Here is a 14,748-nt window from a genome sequence, read left to right as displayed (position 1 = left end):
CTGAGCTCCTATCTCTGTGCTATACAGCTGACCCTGGGCCCATTCCCCAAATATGAGAGGCCCCCACTTGGGCTTCTCCCCCAGGTACAAAGAAATCTGGAGCTCCATACTCCGCTCGGGAGGAATGTCTTCTCCCTATGAGGGCAGCAGCCACGCGGGGCACAAGGCACCGATGCAACGGCGCTGGCTTAGGCACGGCAGAGCCTGGAGAAGTGTGAACCCTCTGGCGACATCGTCTGGTGACGGTCGTGCCCCTTGACACTGCCCCCACCTGCCCGGGTTAGGGGGGCCCCCGCATGGCCCCAAGGGAAGAAGGCTCCCCATAAACAAAGTCCAGTCTGAGCTGGCGCCATGCCGAGGAAGAGCCTGTGACGGTCCCTCTCTCCTCTTGGGCGAGGAAGGAACCCTGCAGAGGATGGGGAGCACGATCGTCGGGGGCAACACGGCTCAGGGCGCTTTTCAAGCCTCTGATGCGCAGTGCCCGGTGCGCAGCGTGTCAGGCAGTCGCGGCACGGACACTCAGGAGGGACGGGGAAGAGAGACCTGCACAAACCCCCGCAAGCACGACTGCGACCGAGTGGGCCGAGGCCCCGTGACCCAACTGCGAGAGCGCTGAGTGCGCGGCCCGCGGGCTGCACGCCCCCAGAGGCAGCCCGGGACGGGGCTCGGGTGCCAGCAGAACTTGGGTGGGTGGGGAGTAAGGCAGGGATGGGTGCCCTAAAGCCATCTTCCGCCCTGGACCCTGCAAGGAAACCGGTCTAAACTGGAGCCTGAAAGACTCACTGCAGCTGGCCAGGTTTTCATTTTCTGTAGCGTGTGTGGGGAGGGCCGGGCGTGTGGACCGAGGAAAAGTGTTTCTGGCAGAGGGAGGAGCATGTTGGGAAGGCCCTGGGCCAGCAGGGCCAAGGTGAATCGGGAGACTTGGTCAGTACGGCAGAGGGAGGGAGTGGCGAGAGGGAGCAGGGCCAGCGGGGCCAGGCAGGGGCGGGCTGCTGGGTCCAGGAGGGCGGGCCTCCGGCCTCCCCACGCCGCGAAGCACACTCTACAGCGGGTGACGAGCACCGGGGGCTCCACTGGCCGGGAGGACGGCTCAGTTCACGGTCGAAACATGCTGCCCGCAGGGTGACAGCACAGCGCCCTGGAGCCCTACTCCTCTCAACAAGGCCCTTCCCCCGAGATGCTGAGACACAGCGAACTCCCTGCACGTTAAGGCAAAACCCAAACGTGCGGGCGCCGTCCCGACACTGACAGAGACCACGAAGTGCAGGGAAGGGGCCACTGAAGGCACGTGTTAGTCAAGCACTGCCCACAATCCAGCCTGGTCCAGTCCGCGCTGTCCTTAAAACGGCCGTGATTCACTGAGCACTTACCGTGCCGGCCCTGACAGGCACACGTGATCTCAACGGCCATTCCACAGACGAGGAAACTAAGGCTCAGAGAGGATAATGAGGCCAAAAGTTACACGGCGCTTGGGAACCCGCCTGTACTCAGACTCTGCTCACTGTGACTCATCGTGACATTCAAGTGTCTTAAGTGTCACAGGGACGAGTGTGTGTGTGTGGGGGGGGGGGGGGACAGTGGCGCCAGGGTGACCAGTGACGGTGCATACAAAGGGCGGGAAATGAAAGAGAGATGCGTGAGCAGGAAACGCCTACAATAAGCTCCTTGTGCCCAAACCCAACAGCCTCTGCTTGAGCCTGCCTGCCCATCGGATTCGTCATCTCACCCAGAGGAAGTAGAGAAGGGCCATGAGGCGGGCCCCAGGGGGCTGTCCAAAGTGCCCCCCCACCCCAACCTTAGCGCCTCCGTGCTGCACGGCAACCACCCGCGTAGCTGGCCAGCTTCCCCCCGAGACCCTGTCCCATCTACAGCCGACCAAGCACGAGGGCCGTGCTCAGACCTCCAGGAGGGTCAAGAGACCTCAGAGGACTAACCAGCTTCCAAACAAACCACCTCCTTCGATGGGTGGTGGATGCCATCTGGTCACAAATGGGCAGCTGGGACAGGGCACGTTGTCTGCAGGACTAACAAGTATCTGTAACAACACCTCTTGTCCTCTCCCAAAGTTGTCACTTACCTGGGACTAAATCCCAAGAAAGGCACTAGGGCATGTGGTCACATCATGGCAGTTTGCCCATTTAGGGACATCGGGGAACATTTCTCTCTCCTGGAAGTCAGGAAGTGGGAGGCCGGCTTCTCGAGTCAGTTCTGCCACTAAATGGTTTTGTCAACGAGGCCGAGCACAATTTCTCCAGCCTCTTTCCTTGTCATAAGCCTACATGAGTGGCTCTCAAAGTGTGGTGATGAACCACCAGCAGCAACAGCAGCCTCACCCATGACGTGGTCAGAAGTGCAATCTCTGGGGCCCCGCGCCACCCCCACTGCACCAGAAGCTCTGGGGGTGGGGCCCAGCAACCCACTTTCGGGAGCCCTCCGGGTGATTTTGACACACACGGGGTCTGAGCCCCACTGGCCTAGCTGATTTCCCTACTTAGTTTGCTTTATAAAACCATCTTTCTTGGACTTTTCCCCACCTGTATTGCTACTGACTTCATTTACCCAACAACGGAAAGGGTCTACAGCGTGCCAGACACTGGCACGAACCCAAGTCCACCGTGACGGGCACACGTGTAAGGTCTAATGACGACGGATGCGTACAAAGCTTGTCTGCTAGTTGGCCGCTGGATAAGGAGCGTGACTGTACCTTCCAGCCACTTTCCTCTTTAACCACGGTCTTCCTACAAGATGTACTGTGCCTTTATAAACAAGGTATTCAGCGCACAAGGAGGCATGCGAAGTGCCAGCCAATAAAATGTTATTATATTGCTACTGATGAAAGAAATAGATTAGGTATATCCAATTAAAATAAGTACACAAAATCAACCAGAAAATCTCTAGAGGGAAATACAGAATAACACAGACAACACTTCTTTTCTCCTAAAACTGTTTCAGTGACTCACCGGGCTCGCAAGTCTTGAATGTTATTCTAGGCACAAAATAAAACACTAAGTGACATTTTTAGCAGTCCATTTTGCTTCGGGAGGTATACACAGGAAATGCAAAAGCAAAAACAAAAGCTAAAACACTCTACCCTAAGAGGAAAGACGCAGCTAGACTACCTTAACTTTAAAAATGGAACTAAAATTAGCTTCCTCCGACTCGCCTAGGGGTCCGGCTAAAATAAAAGCATCTGCCAAGAGTTTTCCTCCTCTCCCCTCCGTCAGTGACCAAGGAGGGCAAAGGAAACACGGCCAGAAGGCAGACAAGTGGCCCAGCTCCGACAGTCAGTCATTAACACTCACTGCAGACGTCTTTGGTCTGTACCAGACCCCCAAGTTCAGTCTCGGGCAGAACAAAATTCTCCTCAATCAAAATTATATCATGGGGTTTGACTTCTCTGGGTAGAAGCTGACATCGGAGTCCTCACCCTGCGCACAGGTCAACAAGCTCTTGTCTACATTAGTTAAAACATACGCCTAATAATTAACGTAACACACAGCTGCTTCTTCTACCCAGAAGCAGGGTCAAAGCAAACCACAGAACTGTTACAAAGTTACAAACTGTGCGCTAAGTTACAAAGCAATTCTCCCCCTGGCTGAAGGTATTTATTTAGGCAGTACTAAACACAAAACAAACAAGAGAGTTTCAAAGAGAACAGACTCAGAAGATTAGAACACAAGAGTTACCGCGACTGAGCCTTGGCAGTGTGGCTCTAAGTTTCCTAGCAGTGAAGGTAAAAAGGTAAACAAATGGGTTAATTTTGAGCATCCAAAGAAAATATATGCACTCAACAGAAGAGGGAAAACTTTTCCTGGTGTGACATTCCAGAAGAAATTTTAGGGGGATGTAAAGTAACACTGTGAACTGCGTCTTCAATCTTGGTTTTACACCGATCCACAATGTTTGGGGCACCTCAGTGACTCAGCTGGTTAAGCGTCCAACTCTTGATTTCGGCTCATGTTGGGATTTCGAGGGTTGTGAGATCGAGCCCCGAGTTGGGCTCTGAGCTGACAGCACAGAGCCTGCTTGAGATTCTCTTTCTCCCTCTCTCTCCCTGCTTCCCACCCCCCCCCACCGTTCCTCCTGCTCACGTGTGATCACTTACATGCCCTCTCTCAAAAAAAAAAAAAAAAAAACACAAAACTTTACATGATCTAAAATGTTCTTCAAATAGCCACTTAATATTTGCTCTCCATTAAAAAATTCAATAGCCCAAGAACTTTGTATTTGTGGATACATTTCTTAGGGAATCCCAATTATTAATACAGTCCCGCCTGTTGTTTTCCGGGGCTCCAGGTTAACACAGAAATAACCCTTAAAGAACTAATGGAAACAGGGGTTTTCCCCACCTATTCTTGGCAAAAGTGAGATGTTGGTCACATCAACACTGAGATCTGAGGCTAACGCTCAGTGTGGTCAGAGCTCAGTGTGGTCAGAGCGGATGACTTCGGCCTGAGACTGCACCCCACAGGGACGGAGAACACTCCTGCCTCAGGGCGCAGGAGAAAGCCCGAGGGATCCAACAGCTCCCCTGGAGGCAGGCACACGCTGGGGCCATGTGGGGGGTCCGCTGGGGCCAGGTGGGGGGTCTGGGGGAGTAGAGCCAGGAGCCCTGGTGGGGAGATCCAACAGCTCCCCTGGAGGCAGCCACACGCTGGGGCCAGGTGGGGGGCACGCTGGGGCCAGGTGCGGTGGTCCCACCTCGCCAGCTTTTTAGGAGGAAAACCGGAGAAGGTCTAGAAGGGCAGTCTAGAGAGGGTCTAGAAGGGCTGGACAAAACGGACCAGCAGGCTCACGGCCAATCTAGAGTCAGGAATTCCTCAGCTCGCGGACGCGTCACAGGCAGAACCGGGTGAATGAGAGCGCCGCTGTCCGATGGCCCAAGTGCTGGAAGAAGGGCCCCCCCACTGACACTCCAGGAGAGGCCAAAAGGGGCCCTCGACGCTCACAGAAGGGGGCGCGCGGGCAGCCCAGCGTATGCAGGAGGGATGGCAAATGTCCCCAGGCGCCACCCCCGTGGCAGCTGAGGCCGACTTCCGGGAGGACGCGCATGAGGACTGGCCCAATCCTCCACGCACTCGGGTGAACCACCACCGGGCCCCCCTCCGTGGCCGCCCGCGGGGCACCTCCTGGCAACACCTTGTCGGGACCACAGAAACAACCACAGGGGCCACCTGTGGACTCACCGGCGGGACGCGACAGGGACCGAAGGCCTACAGGCTCCCCGGGGCCGTGACCTGATGCCCCCCACGGAAGGCAGACCGGTGCGGGCCCAGCGTCGTGTTCGTAGTTCGGCCGCTTTCCTGGGGGGGAGGGGCCGGTTTCTGGAAGGGGAGCAGTGGGAAGAGCGCCCCTGGGGTGACGTTCTGTGGCAGCCTTCAGGCACAGGCCTCCGGGTCCCACCTGCAGTCGGGCCCGGCTCCCCACTAACTGGCTCCGAAACCTGGGATGGGACTTTCACAGCCTCCTCAGCAAAAGCGAGACACGCAACAGCACCCGCCACGAAGGGCTGTTGTGAGTCGTAAAGGAGCAAAGGCCTGGGAATGAAGCTTTCTTACACAAGTAACCACATCAGACGGGGTCCTACGTCGGCCCGCCCCGCCTGCCGGGGCACAAAGTTACAGACACCAAGTGGCATTTTCAGCAGTCCGTCTTGCTTCAGGAGGTATACAGAGAGGAAAGGCAAACGGTAAAATGCCCTGCCCTAAGAGGAAAGACCTTCCAGATGTTCTCTGAACTCTTAAAAAGCAGGGGTTGAAACGCACACGCACACACGCATACATACTTTCAATACATATACGCTGTTTTCTGAGCCATTTGAGAGTGAGTTTCACACATACCATGGTGTGTCCCCTGGAGTTTTTCAGTGAGTGCTTCCTGTGAATATGGACATTTTTTTATATCACTACAGCACAGTCATCACCATCAGGAAATTTAACATTGATTGAGACAATACTTTTTATCTAAGCCACCATTCATATTCCAATTTTGTCAAGTGACCCAAAATTTGGGGACTTTTTAAGATGTTTTAATTTTTGTTTTGAGACAGAGAGAGAGAGAGACCGAGCACAAGTGGGGTAGGGGCAGAGAGAGAGACACACACACAGAATCCCAAGCAGGCTCCACACTGTCAGCACAGAGCCCAATGCGGGGCTAGAAGCTATGAACTGTGAGATCGTGACCTGAGCCAAAGTCAGGCACTTAACCTATGGAGCCACCCAGGTGCCCTAAGGACAACTTTCGAGGGGGGCGGGGGGAGAACCTATTACAGATTCCCAGAATTAGCTTGCATTTTTATAATGTTAATATGAACCAATAAAAACCGGGGTAAACTTTTTGTCCTTTGTATTAGTTTTCTATTGTGGTGTGACAAAAAGCATGCACATTTATTATGTCACTCTTTGTATTTTTTTTAGAAAGACAGTACATGAGCGGGGAAGAGGGGCGGGATGTGGGGGGGGAGAGAGAATCTTAAGCAGGCTCCATGCTCCGTGAGAAGCCCGATGTGGGGCTGATCCCACGACCCTGGGATCATGACCTGAGCCAAAATCAAGAGTCAGATGCTCAACCGACTAAGACACACGCAGGTGTGCCCCATACGTCACACTTTCTGCGGGTCAGGGTCTGATCATGGGCATTTCGATGGGTTCTCCACAAGGCTGCGGTCAAAGTGCTGGCGGGGCTGAGGTCTCGTCTGGAGGCTTAACCAGGGAAGGGTCTGTGTCCAAGTTCCCTCAAGTACCTGGCAGAATTAATTTCCTTGCAGCTTTAAGGCTAAGGGCTCTGGCTTCTTGCTGGTTGTAGGCTGAAGGCTGCCCTCAGCTCCCTGCCACATGGAGCCTCTTACTTCTCTAATGCAAGCGACAACGTCTCCAGAGCGAGCTAGCACATTAGCAGGGGAGGGACAGCCCATCGCCTTGGGCCCATTCACAGGCCGGTCCACACTCAAGGATTTACACAAAGGCGTGAACACGAGGAGACAGTGACGCTGAGGGCTGTCCTGAACTCTATCCGCCACGTGACTTGCTGTTTCTTTACAACCATCGAATCAAATCAAATTTATAATTCGATGCAAATGAAACTACAACCTCCAAACAGATGAACGATACTGGTCGAGCCCAGAGACAGTGGACCCTGGAGCCCGCATCACCAGGTACGACGGGAACAGTGTGGACAGCTGCAGGGCAGTTCTCACCACGCTTCTCCACTGAAATCACTATGACGTCATCTTAGCTTCTGGGTAGAACCACACCACCTGCCTATTAAGTCTCCCCGCGCTTTTCTTTGCCAGCCGCCACGTCTGAAGCACAAGAGTGTATGCTGGATTCCATTAACCTCAGATCAACCCAATTATGTGCACTTGAAGAAACAGAGAGGCAGAAAGGGGAGGAAGGAAGGGAGAGGGAGAAGGGTAAATATTTTAGGCAAATCACTCTCTCTTCCGTTATTAAGCATATGAACCCAAGTGAGAGTGAGACAAGAGAGGGGCCATGACTGAGTCCTCAGATCTTTCCTGCCTTCTGTGGTGTGAACATCTCACCTCACTAATAGGATTCTGGCGTTAAAGATAACAATTTTCTTTTTAGAACATGGTGCTTAAATATAAAACTAAGTCCTACATTCGCTCCAAGGAGGAGTCAGCAAACATTTTCTTTAGAGGGCAAGAGAGTAAATAGCTTCAGCTCTGTGGGGCATACAGTCTCTGTTAAACTACTCAACTCTGTCACTTTAGCGAGAAAGCAGCACATGTGATTGGTCAATAAACGGGCTGTGCTCCGATGGACCTTTATTTGTAAAAACAGGGAGCCACGTGGATTTGGCCCTGGGGGAGAAGGAGGGAGTACTGGCCCCTGCTCTAAAGAGACAGCATTCCCTTTCAATGCTGAAAGGATAACTGACACTGGATTTATTTTCAAGGGTAATTCTGACCATACACAATTGTGGCCTTGTGTACAAGGCCTTCTTCAAACCCAGCCCTTCTGTCTGGATAAAATGCAACCCCACGCACGATGCAACGGGGCAGCGACACTTAGAACTGTCAACGTTAGTGCTGGAATCCACGTGAAGTCCCATCCAGACCATCTAGAACATGCTCGGCTCCTTCTGCTGGAACACCTTTCTCCGGGAGACCTTCCTTGACCTGGTAGCTAGAGTTGGTAACTAGGGTTGGTAACTAGGTCAGAGACCCCGCGAGCACCTCGGTGTCCTGCAGGTTAAGTTTACCGCCTCTCTTTCCCACGAGGCGGTGAGAGGCCCGGCTTGGTCTATTTTGCTCATTGCTACGTCCCCATTGCCCAGCATTGTGCTGGGTACACAGAAAGTCCCCATTAGTATCTGCTGAATGAAGTAAAAGATTAGGTCCCATCACACGCTTTTCTCAGCCCCCAGGTACTCTTCATTCTTGGCACTTAAATGTAATTGCACAGGCAGAAGATAATTAGTTAAACTACAAGTGGGGTTCTGGTGAGAAGGAAGATACAAGATAAGCTGAACATTTCAACTGTTCAAAAGGTTCAAAACCATGGCAAATCAGGATTTAATACCAGGAATGTGACCATTAGTCGATCAATCTGGAATTTCCTGATCACACTGGAAAGGTGATCTGCGTGATAGATTCCCCCCCCTCCAGCCAAAGGAAGGTGACCTAGCCAGAAACAATCCTTTCTTTTCTTTTGATAGGAGCTGCCCTGTCCCGCCCTGCCTCTGCCATCAAAGCCTCCCACCATTTTATGCAGGCCCTCCAGGCTCCTTCCTGCTTGCTAGATGGGGCGATGCCCAATTCATGAACGTTCAATAAAGCCAGTTACATCCTCGTTTACTCATCTGGACTTTGTTTAACATGTTAAATCAAACTGCTGGCCACTGGCTTTACGACAAAACTGGAACCTTTGAGAAGACAAAACCAAGCGATGGATTCAAATAATCAATAATTTTGTAGTGGCCAATCAAGTAACTGACACAGGGAATTCTCGTCACCCCTCCCCAAATGCTCATTCTCGCTTGAGTATGTTTCCCTTAGGTTTCATTTTTAAAAATGTCCCAAGAAAAAAGGGTAAGGTGGTCCTCAGCTTTTTCCTTCCTTCTTTCCCTCTCTCTCTCCCTCTCTCCCTCCAGTTTATTTATCTTGAGGGAGATGGAGAGAGAGAGAGCACAAGCAGGGGAGAGACAGAGAGACAGGGAGAGAGAGAATCCCAAGCAGGCTCTGCTCCAGCAGCACAGAGTTCAACGTGGGGCTTGAACCCACGAACTGCTAGATCATGACCTGAGCCGAACTGGATGCCCAACCAACTAAGCCACCAAGGCACCCTGGACCTCAGCTTTTTGTTGTTGTGGTTTATTTTTTTTTTAATAGAGAGAGACAGAGAGACAGAGAGAAGCGGGGAGGGGCAGACAGACAGGGAGACCCAGAATCCGAAGCAGGCTCCAGGCTCCAAGCTGTCAGCACAGAGCCCAACGTGGGGCTCGAACCCACGAACCGTGAGATCATGACCTCAGCCGAAGTCGGATGCTTAACTGACTGAGCCACCCAGGGACCCCGATTTTTCTTAATTGGAAGAAGCAGAGAAGATACATGGAAGGATATCAGCCCATTTGTACAACCAGCTCCCGGTGGTCCTTGTTAGAACTGAGTGCGCCCAGATCCTGGGACGGAGCTGAGGATGCCAAGTTCAAACGTAGTTGGCAAATACTTAATGCCACGCGGGGATCCTGCCTTCCCTCCCTTCATGCCATCCATCTAAGGGGTCTCCACCCACATGCCTTAAAAGAAGTTAGTTTTCATATTAATAGAAAACCAACTTGTCAACCTTGGTACGCCACCATCACGGGTCCCCATCACCGGACAGCAACACCCTGATGGCTGCTTGTGGCAAGTGTTGGCTACTCACGTGAGCACAGTTGACACAGTTGTTCCGATAAATCACGTGAGTCACTCGTGAACAGAGGCTTCCTGGGACCTCCTAATGGAAAACGTTCTCATTAGGAGCCCAACTGCCCACGAAAAGAAATAAAAATGAGCCACAGCCAGGTCTCTTGCCCCTCGTGAAGGTCAGGACGTGCACAGTTATCTCCCTGAGCAGAGCTGCGTAGAAAAGATGTCTTGCCAGGCAAAGGGAGGGTCTCTCAAGATGGGCTTGGAGCACTGTCCCTTTAACAGCCTCCCAAATTCCACAGGAACTTCAAGAACTGGGGCGCCTGGGTGGCTCAGTCAGGTAAGCGTCCGACTTCGGCTCAGGTCATGATCTCGTGCTTCGTGAGTTCGAGCCCCGCGTCGGGCTCTGTGCTGATGGCTCGGAGCCTAGACTCTGCTTCCGATTCTATGTCTCCCTCTCTCTCTGCCCCTCCCCTCCTCACCCTCTGTGCATTTCTCTCTCAAAAATAAACAAACATTAAAAAAAAAAAAAAAAAAAAAAAGAACTTCAACCTGCAAACACCTATAACTAATAGTTTTGCTCCCATGGTTAACAAAAATAGAAAAAGCCCTCAGAGGACCATAATTCACTGTTTATATTTAAGCCAAATAAATGGGTTTCCTCCCACACCTCTTATCTCAGTGAATGGTGAGCGCCCATTAACACACACCAGGAATCTCACTGCCGTCCCTGCCCCACTTCCTGTCCGTTATTCTCCAGATCCCACCGTTAGCAAGTCCTGCCCCTTCAGCCTCCAAAGGCCAGCGAATCTCCCCACTTCCGCCACCCGTCCGTATTGCATCATCTGCTGGGACGGCTCAGTCCGCTGCCAAGTCCCCTCCTGCGGCCCTCACGGCACCAATCTGATCTCCATTCTCAATCTTTCACAAACGCACATACACCACCTAAAACACTTGATGACTTTTCAGCTTGCTGATGCTCTTAAACTGAAGGCTCCATCTCCTCTTCCACTGAGGACTCCTCTCTCCGCCCCACCCCTTTGTTTCAGGACCTTTACACGTTGTTTCCTCATGTAGACAATGCTCCCCCCCAACTACACACACACACACACACACACACACACACACACACACATACACACACACAGGTCCACCTCACTCCACCTAGATAATAGATAACTCTGACTTAGCCCTTCAGATCTCACTCTCATCCTTCCGTAGTGGCTATCAGTAGTTATCAGTCCGCAATTATGAACCTACCTGGGGGCTATCTGGGTTTCCACCTTCCTCAGCTAAACAGCATAACAGGGAAGAATGAAGCCTAAGACCTTACGGTATCTACTGGATGTAATAAATTCTCTCTGCGTCTAGAATGACACCAGCTCTGGACCATCCCTGGATTATCTGAGAAAATCATCACTCAAATAACTGTGTGTTCTGTGGTTCAGGCGAGGAACTCAGGTTCAGAAAGATCTGTGCCTGAAAATATCTGACACAGAGCAGGCGCTGAGATAGTTACCGACAGAAAATGAAAAAAAGGAAATTAACGAACAAACTGACTACCCACTCCATGCTCCAATTGCTTTCACTGCACTGAGGCCCCTGAGACCGCTGAGGGGCAATGGGATACAGATGCACTTTGCACAAGCTTTGGAGCCAGAGGGGGGTGGATGCCAGTTCCAGTGAGGCCACTTGGCATAACCTTGAGTAAGGTTAACCCTTAAACCCATCTCCCACCTGTAAATGGGAATGATGACATTTTGGCCACGGTTCTTCAGCAAGGAACAGAAACCCAATGAACGCGTTCAAGTGAAAAGAAAGGCTTATGGTAAATCGGAATGCAAGGAGACCCTGGGAACCCTAGAAAAGCTAAACAACACCCCGCCGTCGGGAAGGGCAGACAAGGGTAAAGAAGGCAGCCCTGAGGACCTGCCCTCCCCATCTCCCGCTGCTTTCTGTCCCTCTGCACCTGTGCCATTCTCCACTGAGGCTCACTCCCGTAGGGAGCCCGCTTGCTCCTACAGCTTTAAATACATTCCCTACGCCAAGACTCCTAAATTTATACCTCCAGTCCAGATCTTCCTCCTTGCCAGACTTACAGTCCAGGTGTCCCCTCGCTATTTCCACTGGGATGTCTAAAACGCACTTCTGACTGAGCTCCAATCTTCCTTCAGAGCCTCCGCCATCTGAACGGCTGGCATTTGAACTCCGTCCTCATAGTTAGCTGCCTAGGCCCAAAGCCTTGGGGTCGTCCTTGACTCCTCTCTTTCCCCTACAACCCCTAGCCAGGCAGCCAGAAAGTCCTTCGGCTCTAGTCTTCCAAGTATGCCCAGACCCAAGCACTTGCCGGCACCTGCATGGCACCACCCTGGGTTACTGCGCCAGCCGCTCGCAGGGACCCCTGCCTCTGCTCTAGCTCCCCTTCATTCCCCCTACATACATGACACAGTGATCGTGTGAACACCTAACTCAGACGATCTCACTGCTCTGCTCTCGACTCTGCAGCGGCTCCACACTTCTCTCAGGACAGAAGTCAAAGCCCTGGCAATGGTCCTCGGAGCCTAGTAAGACGTCGCTGTCTCCATTCCAGTCGCGCCAGTGTCCTCACTGTTCCCGGAACACGCCTACCTGGTCTCCCTGCCTGCAAGGCTAGTCCCTCAGACGTCTGCTTGGCCAACGCCCTGTCCTCCTCCGTGAGACACATCTCCCTTTCCCCGTGAGGCCACCCTGTCTGCCCTGGTAAACTCTGCAGTCTAACCCCCCAGGCCTGGGACCCCTGACGCCCCTCATTCCGCTTCCCAGGGCACTGATCACCTCACAGTCTTTGTAGCCCACTGGTGGACAGTGTTTATTAGCCACTGTCCACTTACCCCCACTGGAAACCTATGTTCCACGAGGATGGAGGTCTGTAACCCAAGTGACTAAAACAATGCCCAGCACACAGCAGGTGCTCAAATCAACATCCATTAAATACACGCGTGACTGCGCTTCTTCTCGGCTACCACCACTCATGCTTGGGGAGTACGTCACGCTCGCCTGCCTCCAATTCCGTAAGACTCTTTAGCTCAAATGCCCACCAGTGATCAGACGGCCTAACTCCTGGGTCAAATTCCTGAGCCAGAAGCAAGAGGCCCAGCTCATCTTTCCAAGGCAGGCCACACGACACAGGTCAATGCCAGCTGCCCAGGGAAGAGCCATTAAGTACAGAAGGTCCTGTGGGCAAACCTGAAAAAGAGCAAGGCCATGTACAGCAACCGAGTGGGGGAGGCACAAGTTCTCCACGGGGGGCAAGGGCACTGCTGTGCCGAGCGGAGTGCCGTGGCACGTACCAGTGACAGCCTAGAAGGGCTTGGGAGCCGGTCAGATCAGAGCAGACGTTGAGCCCTCAGTACGGACCTTGGCGGGAGCTGTGGCGACGAAGAGGAGTACGTCCATGTCTCGCCCACCCAGGAGAGCTGGGTTACTCGCAGGTAACCATCCTACCCGTGAACAGACTTGGTGACACAGTTAACTGGTACGGATGCTACGTACTAAGGAGGAATTGACTGGACTCGGCAGGCAAGCAGGCATTCCTTAGGCTTCCTCCCTGTTCCCTTTCACTGCCGAGGATTTCATAATCACCCACAGACAGGATGATTTAAATGAGCCAGGGGTCCCAGCTCAGGGTCTCTGACAAAGCTGCAGCTCAGGTCTTGGCCAGGGCTGGAGGAGCGGTGTCCAAGCTCACCGGCCCCCCACCCCCGAGCTGTTAGCAGGGGGCCTCGGGGCCTCTCCTCCTTCACCAGAGCAAAGGATCCCCGGTGGCAAGGAGGCAGAACGCTCCGCCTCCCCCCGCCACAGTCAGAACCCACCTCCAGGCACCCCTGCAGCAGTCACACGACCAGCCCGGGACAACGCAGGAGGGTACTACGTCTGGGCTTGTGGATACCAAGGGGCAGGGAACACGGGGCCATCTTGGAGGCTGCGAGAACAGCCAGCCTCCAAGATGGCCAACAGAACACCAGGGGTTGTTCGTGTAGACCACGGCCTGCTTCCGAAAGGCTCAGAGCTGAGGGTTGTACAAAAGAAAATGAAGTACATGTGGCCTGCAAAGCCAGTGTTTAGTATACGGCTCTTTATAGAAAGAGTTTGGTGGCCCCTGATGTTATTACAGATTTAAGGGGGTTCAGGAGTAATCCTGACTATATGCCATGTTCCCTTTACGCCCTGATTTCCGAAACTAACCCGCAGGTAAACGATTCTACTGACGTAGGTGCTCAGCAAACCGCAGCTCTGGGTATTATAATGTCAACCACTAAGAAATGTACCTGAAACCCTCTTGCACTGTTGGTGGGAATGCAAATTGGTGCAGCCGCTCTGGAAAGCAGTGTGGAGGTTCCTCAGAAAATTAAAAATAGACCTACCCTATGACCCAGCAATAGCACTGCTAGGAATTTATCCAAGGGATACAGGAGTACTGATGCAGAGGGGCACTTGTACCCCAATGTTTATAGCAGCACTCTCAACAATAGCCAAATTATGGAAACAGCCTAAATGTCCATCAATTGATGAATGGATAAAGAAATTGTGGTTTATATACACAATGGAATACTACATGGCAATGAGAAAAAATGAAATATGGCCTTTTGTAGCAACGTGGATGGAACTGGAGAGTGTGATGCTAAGTGAAATAAGCCATACAGAGAAAGACAGATACCATATGGTTTCACTCTTATGTGGATCCTGAGAAACTTAACAGGAACCCATGGGGGAGGGGAAGGAAAAAAAAAAAAAGAGGTTAGAGTGGGAGAGAGCCAAAGCATAAGAGACTGTTAAAACCTGAGAACAAACTGAGGGTTGATGGGGGGTGGGAGGGAGGGCAGGGTGGGTGATGGGTA

The 14,748-nt window shown here is 52.5% G+C and overlaps 1 protein-coding gene across 14 annotated transcripts in view; it reads right to left on the bottom strand.

The window, feature by feature from the left end:
* Nucleotides 1–14,748, bottom strand: part of RAPGEF1 (Rap guanine nucleotide exchange factor 1) — a 133,606-nt gene that overhangs the window by 85,427 nt on the left and 33,431 nt on the right. Inside the window, exon 1 of one of the 14 annotated variants that reach the window (XM_058693754.1) lies at nucleotides 1,371–1,471. The exons of the other annotated variants lie outside the window; for them this stretch is intronic. Coding sequence (XP_058549737.1) covers nucleotides 1,371–1,410 — 40 coding nt within the window. The 5' untranslated portion in view covers nucleotides 1,411–1,471. Of the gene's footprint in view, nucleotides 1–1,370; nucleotides 1,472–14,748 lie in introns of those variants that run through there. 14 annotated transcript variants of the gene reach the window in all.

Source organism: Neofelis nebulosa, chromosome 12, assembly GCF_028018385.1.
Source record: "Neofelis nebulosa isolate mNeoNeb1 chromosome 12, mNeoNeb1.pri, whole genome shotgun sequence".
Classification (NCBI taxonomy): Eukaryota; Metazoa; Chordata; class Mammalia; order Carnivora; family Felidae; genus Neofelis; species Neofelis nebulosa.
The sequence above is the reverse complement of the archived record's forward strand: the minus strand, read 5'-3'. Positions and strand labels throughout refer to the sequence as shown.